Genomic DNA, 12,099 nt, shown 5'->3' on the forward strand with positions numbered 1-12,099 from the left:
GCAGAGCAAAATGCTCATTGCTTGAAGCCTCAGAGCTGAATGGTAGGCTCTGCCCTAAAACCCAGGAAGTTTCTATATCTCATTTGGGAAAGTCAAATCCCTGTTTTAGTGTTATCTCTTCCTGCATCTGCTGAGATTTAGAAGGAGCCTGCTCTGGCTTTGCAGGACAGCTGCTCGCTGCTCATTGCACTGTCAGGCTCCTGGGTGCTGGGGGATTGCAGAGCTGGAGGCCAATGCAAATCTCTGTCCAGCATTCTCAGCAGAGTGTGAAGCAGTACTGAAAGCAGACAGCAATCAAACCCTCTCACCCCAGCAGGTGGGCTGGAAATGCTTTGCTAACACTACCTCTCCTGGGATCTAGGCTGCCTCCACATTTCACAATTAAACTGTTTTGAGAGGCTAAATCCTGCTGCTGCACAGCCTGAGCACCCGCAGATCTGGGCAGAAGGAATCACACCCCACGGGCACAGAAGTGCATCACAATTACTGTTATTGATCAGAACTGTGCTGGTGGGGTCCCTGCTCATGGCAGGACATAGAGGCACATGGTAGCTGCTCACTAGCTTCATGTGTTGCCTGTTCTGCTCTTACTTTACCCCAAATTCATATGGAGGGGTTGTCTGACCTCCACTTCTGTTGTACGGACCGCTGCACACTTCCATCAAACCTGCAAACCTTGCTTCCCACACAAAATGGACCAGGAGGGTTCCCACATCTGAGGCATGAGAGAGGGGTAGCAGATGGAATTCAGTGTATCAGCATTTGGCAGATGACAGCCTGGGGTGGTGAGCAGACAGACACACTGCACTACAAGGTGGGAAGCTTTGCATCAGCTTTAGAGCACTCCCCTTTAGAGTAAGGATGGGTCCAGGAGGCAAATAAAGCTATCACTGGTTTTGAGGAGCTTGTCTGACTCCCCATAGCCCTTCTTGTCAGGCTTCTTCCTCTTTATCCTTCATACATCTACAGAGCAGATCAAAGCAAATAAGGAATAGAAAGGAGCTTACACTTTTCCAGACTCCTGTAGCATCTCCAGCCACTGAGCCTGCTCAAACTCTGATTCGGCTGCTAGAACAATGTTACCCTGAAAGAGGGGAGGAGAGGGGGGAAAAAAACCCAGATTAGAGAGGCTGGTGCCTTATGCACCTCTGTGCACCCCTGGCATGAACCAGACACAGCTGTGGTGGGAGGAGAGCCCACCACAGCTTTCCACCTCCCCAGGAAGCATCACATGGGAGCAAATATGACCTAGGCCTACAACACATTGGGAAGTGTGCACACAGCAAACAGCCACAGCAGGAATAACCCTGATAGGGCAACATGGGCTCTGGGGCTCCTGAGAATCTGTCCACTGCTCTGCTAGTAGCCTAAAACCTGGTGTCAGAAAGTGCAAGTTTCCTTGCTGGTTGTGTTGAGGGGACTTGGGATCCTAAGTCACCTTTGCCCTCAGGGTAGTCTGTCCAGAGAGGGTAGGCATACCTTGGTGGGGAGGGAAAAGTCTGCCAGTCCAGCTCTGCTCATCAGCATTAACCTGTTCTGTGGTGTTTGGAGGTTTTTAGAAAAAAAGGAATCTACTTACATGGAAGTCTTCATGAGAGATCTTTATGGCATAAGGCATGTTGGCCTCTTCTTTGGGCTCCACAATGCAGCCTCCCAGGGGTATGACACCCTGGAGATAAACCAGAGCACTCTAGTCAGTCAGAAAAATCAAGTATAACTATCAACTAACCAGGAGCTGAACTTTCAGTCACTTTGTTGGCCCCTGCCCTGCCTTGGCTACCCTGGGAGGGGCAATATACACAATTCCTGCAAAGCAGAGGGACTCTCATCACCACCAGGAAACCCTCAGCCAGTATCTGGAAGGGGTAAGGATGGCAGTCCTGCCTTCAGCATGGAGGGAAGCTGTTAGCTAGAACATGGAAGCAGAAACTGTTTCATCAAGGGGGAAGTGATCTCCCAAGAGGGGCAAAAGTTGCAGATTCAGTGTGGTATCATGAGAGAGGCTGTACATCCATTGCAGTCATTGACAGCAGTCAAACTGCACAGTGCTGTGTGGGGCAGGCAGGCAGCTGGCTGTCAATGAGTTGAATCAGCACCTTCAGGAGCTCATATGCTACATCAGCCTGCAGTGACTACAGAGGACAAAAGCAGCTCAGAGCACAGGGTCCCCTGGAGCTCCAGGCAGCAGAGCTACAGAGGGCTCTCAGGTGCTGAGGGCAGGTGGGCCATCAGCTGCTGCCAAGTGCAAGCACAGGTTGGAAACAAGAGCCATATGGAGCTCTTAGCCCCACCACTGGCTTTGCCAACATTATTTTTATAGCCACAAGATTAGTTGATTAGATCATGAAAATAAAGGAATATATCAACTATCAGGTAAAAAAAAAAAAAAGTCATATGCCTGCTGAATCATGAAATAACCCGAAAAGCGTCTCTTTTGAGGCTTTCCTGAACCTGTGAGATGTCTTGGGCTTACTGGGACTTACCTCTTCATCATCTGCTGGGCCCATGGAGGAAGGGGGAGGGAATGCTAGAAAGAAAATAACTCCCTCCTTGTGCAAACACTGCTCACCTTTGGATGGATATTGAAGTATTTATTGCTTTCAAAACTCTTCTTCTCACTCTCAGCATAGTACAGCAGGAAGCTTTCCTTAATGATGAAGAACCTTTAAGACAGAGAAGGGAAACACATTCTGGTGAAATGAAGGTTGTGGTTAACAGCACAAGAAAATCCCCACCTAACTAAAGCTGCTTTCTGAGCACGAGAGTTCACCACTCCCACCTAAGACTAAGGTGAAGTGCCTCACTTTGCTCACAGCCAGGAGCAGGTGCTTAACAGCAAGTGCCAAGTTGAGGTACTTTGTGCTTGCAGGCACCCAATAGGCATCACCAGAGCTGAGGGCAAGCCACAGGCTCTCAGGGCACTGGGACAGCACTCTGTGCCCCTGACAGGACCACAGACTTTTGGCACCTCTACGTGTGTGCCCTCTCTTGCTCACGAGTTGAATTTAACCTACTGGAGAGAGCTGCTCTTTTATTCAAGGGTCTCTTGCATGGGCTAAGCCCAACTAAATGCTTATTTTGCAATATGCTGCCTGCCACCCTCTTCCCTCCCATCTCAGCACAGCCAGAGGGAAGTGTTTCCAGTCTAACAGAGAATCATAGCCTAGCATCCCCAAGTGACTCATGAGGCAAAAATTGGCCACCAAGCACTCAGGAGCAGAAATAAATTTGAGAGATATTTTTAAGCAGAGCACCTGGCAAACTTTCCTGTCACTGACCTTCACAACTACAAAGGAAATTGAATATTTTTTTTCTCATACATGTAACATTAAGATAGGCCTTGTTCTGCTCACTTAGCCTTAGGTATACTCTGGTCATCATTGTGTTGTAACCACAAAATATCACAGCTTCTGCAAGCCAAGCCTCTAACTTACTGGAGTGTGTCCTCAAAATTATGATTAAAGGAGTGCCACCTTTAACTTATTTGGATTTTTGAAATGCCCCTGGGAGGGTTCCTCCTCTCTTCAAAAATTGAGGTTGCACGTATTCTGCAGGCAGTGGTACAGGGGAGAGATACCTGACTTAGTTTCAATTTGGTCTAAATCTCTGCAGCACTCAAAAATTATGAAGAGCAGCTGAAAAAAAATGGGGACAAGTGTAATAGGGAGGTTTCAAAAGAGCAAATGACAAAGAAAATGTATTGTTCTGTTTTGTACATATTTTCTGACATGAGAAAGAGGGATTTGGAAAGAAAGTGAAAGGCTAGAAGGTGAAAATTATTCAAAAATGCCTTTTTACACTCCACAAAACACAGCTGTGTCAATCACTTTCATATGGTGCTGAGGACAAGAGATCATGAGGAAACTGGAAAGGATGAGGCATTTCTGTGAATAATAAGAACATTCCCAAGAAACCCTCCTGTTTCTGGGAGGGAATAAGAGAAGACCTCTACAGGCAGTGCTGCCCACTTGTGCAGCCTGAGCATTGCTGCACCCTTGGAGCCACCCTTAGTAATGGGCTGGAGGACAAGGGGGCTGATCCACAAGGAAATTCTAATGCCTTCATGTGCCCCCATGCTGTTGTTCTATTATTTCTCTAGAGTCCCATAATGATATTCTCAGACTTCTAAAGTCCCTACCTCTTTGGTGTATTCTCATGGCTGCAGATCTTCACTGACTCCTTCTGCCACATGCTGTTCTCTCTCAGGTCAAGGTTCCTCCAAGGCTCTCCCTGACTGGCTAACCCACCCCCTTTTATCCCAGTCATCTTCATTGGTTACAGCTGCAGCCCAATTAAGGACATCGCAGCTGCAGCCCATCAAGGGCAACTGGGACCTCTGGGGCAAAGCCTCTATACAGTTATTCAAATACATTTCCTCTACTATACCTCCATCCCCCCCAGGCCTCTCCTGAAGTGGATGGGCTGCCCGATGGAGCCAAGTCCTGCCTCCAGTACAGATGAGCACAGCAATCTGGTACCAGTTTAGTTCCAAAAGCTAAAGCAAGACGTTGATGCTGGCAGAGAATTATAATAATCATAATAAAAATATATAAATAATTATTAATTATTATTAATATCATTATTTTACTCTGTATCATTATTTTACTCTGGTGAAAACTTTACTGCTTCCATCATCTTCTTTCTCTTGCTCTTCTGCTATGGCTCTGGGAACACAGATGAAATTGCCAAATGCCATGGAAACAGAGACCACAGGCTCTTGGGGCAATAAAAGAACAAAGCTAAACTTTTCAAAGTCTGCAGCAAACTCAAGTTCTGGATCACTTTGTACCTTCTCCAAAGTGTTTGAAAGTGACAGTCATTGAGCAGGTGCATATTTACATCCATAAATCTTCAGAACATACAAACACCAGCAGCAGTTATTGTTCCCCAGTTTTTTTCTTCTCCTTCCTTCTCATCTATACCTGTTCATGTTGACATCAGAGGTGGGGAGAAGCAGGGACTTTGCCAAGGCGGACATCAGAGACCTCCAGAGAGCAGACAAGGCTTGTTCCTGGTTCATCCTGTCCACATCACTTCTGTGAACAGCCACCTTGTGCCTTCCTGATTAATTTTTCCACACATCTTTGGTCTTTATAAGAAAGTTTTCCTTTGAGTAGCTGCATCTTTCTGTTTTCTCCAACTCTATGCTTAGTTCAAGGAGGACTTCATTTTTTAGAGAGAAATGTTGCCTTATCTGCACAATAAATACAGAAATAACCTCTTAAAAGAACAAACCTGCCTGCCCAATGGCCTGTGCTTGGTCCAGTGAGTCACAGGGAACCAGATACTGTGGGCACAAATATGAATCTAGAGATGCCAAAAGTCAACACACCACATGAAATAGAGAAAGTTAAATCATCACTTTCAACACTCTTTTCAGTATGACTAATATAAAAAAACATTTGCCAGACAGGTAAAGATATTGATCTTTAACTCTGTGTGATTTTTTTTTAATCTAAATGTTATCCCACAGTTAAAGCCAGAGTTTAGTTTGTTACATACTTTTTATTGTTCAGTGCTGATAATCCTCATATTATAGATTATGCTTCTATGGAAACCAAAATCAAAGCAAAAATAAGAACAAAACATAGCACCAACTTCTGAAAAATGATATGTCTCTCACAGATAAATAAACTTTTAGATCCCTGATTTCACAGATGTGGGGAGAAAATATGGGGATTTGGAATGAAAATACACTAAATAAGAGTTTAGAAAATAAGAAGAACAAAATCTCACTGCAAGTAATGAAGGAAAAACATTGAAAATCTGGTTAGCTTGTGCACATAATGTATTTATGCTCAGATCATATTCCCTCATCTACCTTTACCTGGAAAGCAACACCAGAGCAACCAAGACCATTACTTTAAATGACCTTCAGGACAAAGTCTCCATGCAACAATCCAGGGGTAGTTGATACAGCATGGTGAAAAGAGGGATGAAGTAAAATAAAAGAGGAGAGAGTTACAAGACTCAAGAGCAGGTTGAAGACTAAAGCAGCGGCCAGGTGAGTAAGAGCAGAAAGCAAAAGATGGTCAAGGGAGAATGGGGAGAGACACCCAGTTAGGACTGTGATTGGAGGACTGGAGACACTGAACATGTGTCTGAATCAGGCACAGATGTAGCAGCAGGAGAAAAGGGAGTGCTGTAAAGGCAGGGAAAGTTTTTGAATACAAACAAGAACCCAAAATAAGCAATTTAAAAACAGAGCAGAGCTCAAAACCTTGGAGAGCACCAGCAAAAGTGTGAGAGATGAGGCAGGCTGGCACAGCCACACTCTACAGGCAGCACAAGTAATGCAAGAGCCATTCATGTGGTCAGCTGCTCTGGTCACCCATCCCTGCTGCTGGATCCTGCTCTGAGGAACCACTGAAACCACAGTATAATTAAACCAGAATAGCAGAGGAATGGTAACAATTTGAGTGACTTGGATGAAAAGCAGAAACAACAGCTCTGTACTGGACAAATTGAGACACCCGATCTCTGTGGAATAAGTGCTTTTTGTATTACAGAGGGCTAATGAAATTCATTAGCTACTCTTTGTACAAGTTTTTGACATGACAATGGCCCAGATGAAGTAGTTACACTATAAAACTGCAGCAGTCTCCCTGGTCCTTTATTTGTCTGGGCCAGGAGCACAGGGGGCAAATCCCATTTACTAGATCAGCCCAGTACTCCATCCCCAGGGACAGCTCAGGAAACTGATGGGCAAATGATCTTTATCATGATGAAGATCAGAGCTCGAAGTACCTGCCCCTCGCCCTTCCTCCCCTGACAGCTCCAGGCTCCCCTGCCCGGGCAGCCGGAGCACGCCCAGCCTGCAGGGAGCGGGGAGAGGCTCAGGAGGCTCCCTGACCGCAAGCAGCAAATGGGGGGATCACAAGGAGCAGAGGGAAGCCCACGCTCTCGCAGCCCCTGCTGCCCTGTGCCGCACACGCATGCTGCTCTGCAGCTGTGTGATTCCCGGGGGTCCTGAGCAGAAAGCAGCCATAAACAATTCTCTTTTCCATCTGTCCTGTGACCACACGCAGTGACTGTAAGCAGCCACTGTGGAAAACAAGGTTATGTGCCTGCTTTGCAATGCCACAGACAGGACTGGTTCAAAAAATAAAAAAATTATCTCTTAACTGTGCTGTGTTTCTCTCCTTCTAACCTGTCATCTCTGACAGGTTTATGGAGACATACAGGCATATTTTGTGTTTTGTTCTCTCTCCTCTTGTGCTTCACCTTGCTTTTCTGATGTTCAGTTGTCCACCAAAGACATGGCCCTTCCCGGCACTGTCCCATTGAACCCCAAAGTCTCAGACATGGATGGTGACAGTTTAGAGCCTGACATTTCTATATGGGACTGGGATTATTCATGGTAAAGAAGGGTATGCCACTTCAATCCTGGAAAGCTACAGCACCCTATTCATGCCATATCCAGGGTGGGTACACACATGATGCATTTCACTCCAGCCTCTGTGCCAGGCTCGTGCCATTACCAGTAAAACTTTTGTAGCAGGAGAGGCTAAATTGCTTGTTAGGCATTGGGAGGAAGAAGTTGTTCAGAAGAGGAGGACTGTTAGTCAATGACTGAGAATATGATTTTCCAAAGCCACTCCAGCAGTGACCCAAGCTTAGACTGCTCAAAAGCACCACTAAACTCAGAAGACAAGTGCTTCTCTGTTGGATAGATATTACTTTACAAGAAAAGAAAATCCACATTAGGAATAGACCTCCCTTTCTTTAAGAGATAGGCATTAGGATGCTGCTAATGGCATTTCAAAAATCAAGCTCTGAAAGGCAGCATGCTCAGATGTCAGCCCTGGCAGATAAACACAGCTACACTGGTCAAGAAGCATCCAGCCCACTCTTGGACAGTACCTGAGGCAGCACACAAATATTATATTTGGGCTTCAGAGCAGACCATTGCATGGGCAAAAGAAAGGACTGAAAATGCTCCACACAGCTGCCCCAGGTCAAGTTCAGCTGTCTCCACAGGTGCCATCAGATTTGGCCCTGACTAAAACAAGGCTCTGCTATCCCTTCCTCCTCCCTGCATAACCTGTAATGCTGTGAAATTCCAAAACCTGGGATTTCCATCACCAAAGCACTGGACACCATGCCTGGACACTTTTTCCTTCATCTGCTATCTAGTCAGATTCCATCCTTCCCTGGAACAGTTGCTTTTCTTCTCAGTTGCTCCAGAAGTATTGCTGCTACAGCCAAATGAATGGGATCAAGCCAGTAAATATCATGTATCTCCCACATAGACCCATCTTCATGGCTGATAGCCTGATGAGATCAACCCTCCTCTTAAAGACAGGCTATCTCCCATATCTTGGAAAGGCTTTCCTTGGGAGTGGGAGTAGTACAGTTGTTCCAGATTTCAGGACAAAACATACATTTATCAGAGACCAGGTCCTCAATGACATCCAGATATAGTCAATCTTTTTTCTTTATTTAACTGGAGTGGGAAACATCTCTTCTCCTTTTCATAAAAAAATGTACTTGACCAGCTATGTGCTGGTGGGCATGGGGAAAAAGAGGAGGAAATGAATTAATTACTCCTTATCTCCCCCTAATGATTTGTTATAATACCATGCAAGTTTGTTTTACTTTAAAGCAAGTCTCTCCCACGATAAAACTAACTAACTAACTAACAACACATTTCTCCTCCTGTTCAAGTCTTTTTACCCCAGAACTCACTTCCTTCCAAACCCTACAGATTCCATGTTCAACTCTAACTGACCTGTGTCTGGTCACCCAGGACCCTCAGCTGCTATGCTTGCAACTAACCTTCCACATCACCCCTGCCCCACATCACCTCCCCTTCTGCTCCCAGCTGCTATCACTAAAACATTTACCACTTGCTGAAGATGGGGTGATTTCTAGGAATAGAACAGCACTAAATAAATAATGACAGAGGGAACAGAGATGGGTCATTTGCCTGCAAGAAATTTTTATTAGGGAGAGCCTTTTAAGAATGTCTCATCCATGGCAAATTACCTTCCCCTCTGTTATTCTGTCCATTTCTTTTCCGTAACACAATCACAGTAGTTTCCAGGCATAATTCATTTATTTATCAATATTTGGGAGCTGAGTAGGGAGCATCAGCACAAATTCTTTTCTGGGTGAAAATAGGCTGTTCTTGGCATGGGAGGGAATAAAACACACACGCGGGTCAAAAACTGCTACAAACACAAAATGCTTCCCAAGTAATGTTTTTTTCAGGCTATGCCATCTTCACAGACTGGGCAGCACTATGGTTACTACAGAAAGCAAAGCTGGGAAAGCTGGCTTTAGAAATGGATTGTTTGTATCTACACTGCAGACTGCAGCAAAGGTACTTACCCACGAAAGGTAAGTGCCAGAGATTCAGTGATTTTCTTAAAGAAACTACAGCAACTCTAAACTTAAAACCAACCCACCACTTCAGTATTATAGAACATACTTCTGTCCTTGGTTAAAGGTTATAGCAAATGCTTTCCAGCTCCAAACTTCCTGGCTGCTGATAGACAACATACAGCAGCTTGCAACTCCCTAACACCAGATGGGAGAGAACTCAGAGCCACCTTCTCCCCTGGGAAGAGTCTGCATGTGCTGTTCCCAGCACGCAGTCGCTGTCAGGCAGCACAGCAGTACTGGAGCTGTGCACAGACCCCTGCAGACCACACACACACACACACTACAGACCCCCACGCAGTCAGCTCAGCCCTGCCATCTCACACCCGAAGGACCCAAAGAGCTTTGAGTGCCAAAACAAAAAAGTCAAGCAGTTTAGGGGCAAAATACATGAACAGACTCTTCCCCTTTCATGAAACTATCACAATTATTCAGAGGAGGCAGCTAGTCTCTATTACCGCCCTGTAGTGCACATAGAACAAGGTCTGGACAGATAAAGAAGAGAGCACAATGGGGTGCCACATGTGTGAAGCAGACTCAGCAGCAGGGAAGCTATGCCCCAAGTTTTACCCTGAGCCTCTGCCTGGCTGGCTGCACTTGAAGAGTCAAGCACTCAGTCTCTAAACTTATCCCAGACCCTTAGGCTTTGTGTTTCACCCGAGCATCCCTCAGCAACTGTGGCTTACCTCCTGGACCATTTGGCTGACTGCCTCCCAAAGGGTCTCTTCCAGAGCACACCATACAGCTGCACTTTGGTGCTGATGTCCAGAGCATCTGAATCTGCCTGTTCCATGGACGGAGAAGGGGAGACAGAACTGGATTTTGAAGCAAACATTATAGATGGATCTGGTTCTAACTCACCCCCTCTGCGTGGCAGCTCAGGGAATCCGATTAAATGCAATGAACCAGCAGGATGTAACCAGCCCAGCAGACAGAGAGACTGGGCTTTGGTTTGAATCAATAACTTGACTGCTCAGCACTCAGTCAGTAATTCTCTCCCTGATGCACAGATGATGAGAGTTTTCTCATTGCGTATTACTTCCTGATGCATTGCAAACAGCACGCATCCCAGCCCAAGGGAAAAAGAAGAGTGAAGAGAGTCAGACATCAGAAACACAGAGAGGCAGAAAGAGCTCATCAGAAAGCAAGCTCTCAGCAATAACATAAGCCAAAATACCTCTGCACCAGAGCCAGCTTGGAAGGTTATTTCACTCGACATTGCAGCACTCCATGCAGAAATTAGGGCAAGACGGATGTTTTACTGACAGGCATCTCTGACACATATTCCCAAAATCTTACACTTGGAGACAGGTTCTTCTCATTTGTCCTGAGGAAAATTGGGGCAGAGTGAGTGGTTCAGTTCAGACTCCCTCTGTCATTGGGGAGGGTGAGGGGGCCTTGCTGTGCCAGCCTGGCACTGCCCACCTGGGGAGAGTTCACGTGGCTGCTGGGTTTGGACTGGGCAGTGTCCACACTGCATGCCTTGCTCTGCCTTAAAGGGCCATTGCTAATCAAAGTTAGAGCATAAAATTCTGCCTGCCTTCATGCTTTGCTGCATCTTGGAGAGGTGGCAAGAACAGCTCTGCCCTGCCTCTTAGGTACCAGCTCCTTTTTGGCCCCAACACAGACACATAGGAATACATCACACAGCTCAGGTCCCTGTTCATCTCCTGCTTAGGGAACCTGATTAAAAAGGTTGCTGTGGGAGTACTATGTCCTTGTTTCTCCCTTGAAACTCCTTCTCCCTCTATAGATACACAGTTCTCCAAAAGAACCTGTCTTTTGCAATGCCCACAGGAAAGCAATTTATCCTCATATTGTTCTTTACTGCATTCTGCCTCCCCTCCAGGATTAGAATTCAGGGAAGAATCCCAGCTGCTAAACCACCTGTGGTTTTGGGATATCCCATAACCAATACAGACATGTACATGCTGTATGGCATGTATGCATATATGCTGAGGTATCTGCTCCTGATTTAACCTGTGCCATCCCACGTGAATAGATTCTGATGCTGTAATTGTTGGATGCCAGCCCTTCCCAAAGCAGTTGTTCAGAAGAAACACAGTGCAGACACATGGTCCTTCCCCATCCCCGATCAGAAACCTGGGATGTGCTGTAGGCCAGGTCACATCACAGGACATGGCTCACTTAGCTCTGTACAGTCAGAGGCGCTTGCAGAGCATCTTAAAGACAGGAGATGCAGACAGCCTGCCTCAGGCTCACAGGCTGCATTCAGTATTAGAGAAATTAGAGATGCAGATCCCTGATAAAAGTCACAGTTGATCAATAGATGAGAGAGCCAGCAAACACCATGATTTGTTACTTCTTCTCACCCTGGCTTTGACCAACCTTTTGGTCCCAGACAGGACATGCCCAGAGCAGCAGGACATGTCCCATTTCAGAGTGACATTAAGGCAGAGAGTGGAGAAGAGAGCAGCAGATACTGCCTCCATCTCACCTGAGCTCTAACTCTTGAATACAATACTGCATTGCGGAACAGAAGCATTAATGCCATAGATGCCCTTCTGTACACAGCACCAAGAAGGAAATACTACTCATAACCAGGAGAAGGAAAATTTTCCCTCAAATTATGTTGCACAAAGGGAAAAAATGATTCTGGGCCCTACAGCCTCACTTAACCATGTAAATGTCTAGGGAAAAGCCACAGAGCTCCCATGTAATGATCCAGTGCTCCTGCCATTGTACTGCACCAAC

At 46.0% G+C, this 12,099-nt stretch overlaps 1 protein-coding gene across 2 annotated transcripts in view; it reads right to left on the reverse strand.

Annotated features, from left to right (window-relative positions):
* The window catches only part of PLEKHD1 (pleckstrin homology and coiled-coil domain containing D1), a 28,888-nt gene extending 17,045 nt beyond the window's left edge, over window positions 1-11,843 (reverse strand). The window contains exons 1-5 of one of the 2 annotated variants that reach the window (XM_077180300.1): window positions 10,562-11,843; window positions 10,071-10,426; window positions 2,570-2,663; window positions 1,580-1,669; window positions 1,008-1,084 (exon numbers count right to left, since the gene is read on the reverse strand). In XM_077180300.1, coding sequence (XP_077036415.1) covers window positions 1,008-1,084; window positions 1,580-1,669; window positions 2,570-2,663; window positions 10,071-10,219 — 410 coding nt within the window. In that variant the 5' untranslated portion in view covers window positions 10,220-10,426; window positions 10,562-11,843. Of the gene's footprint in view, window positions 1-1,007; window positions 1,085-1,579; window positions 1,670-2,569; window positions 2,664-10,070 lie in introns of both variants that reach the window. The other variant, XM_054635676.2, reaches the window with a different exon arrangement.
* Between the last annotated feature and the right edge of the window lie 256 nt (window positions 11,844-12,099).

The sequence above is a fragment of the Agelaius phoeniceus genome, chromosome 6, assembly GCF_051311805.1.
Source record: "Agelaius phoeniceus isolate bAgePho1 chromosome 6, bAgePho1.hap1, whole genome shotgun sequence".
In the NCBI taxonomy this organism is placed as follows: Eukaryota; Metazoa; Chordata; class Aves; order Passeriformes; family Icteridae; genus Agelaius; species Agelaius phoeniceus.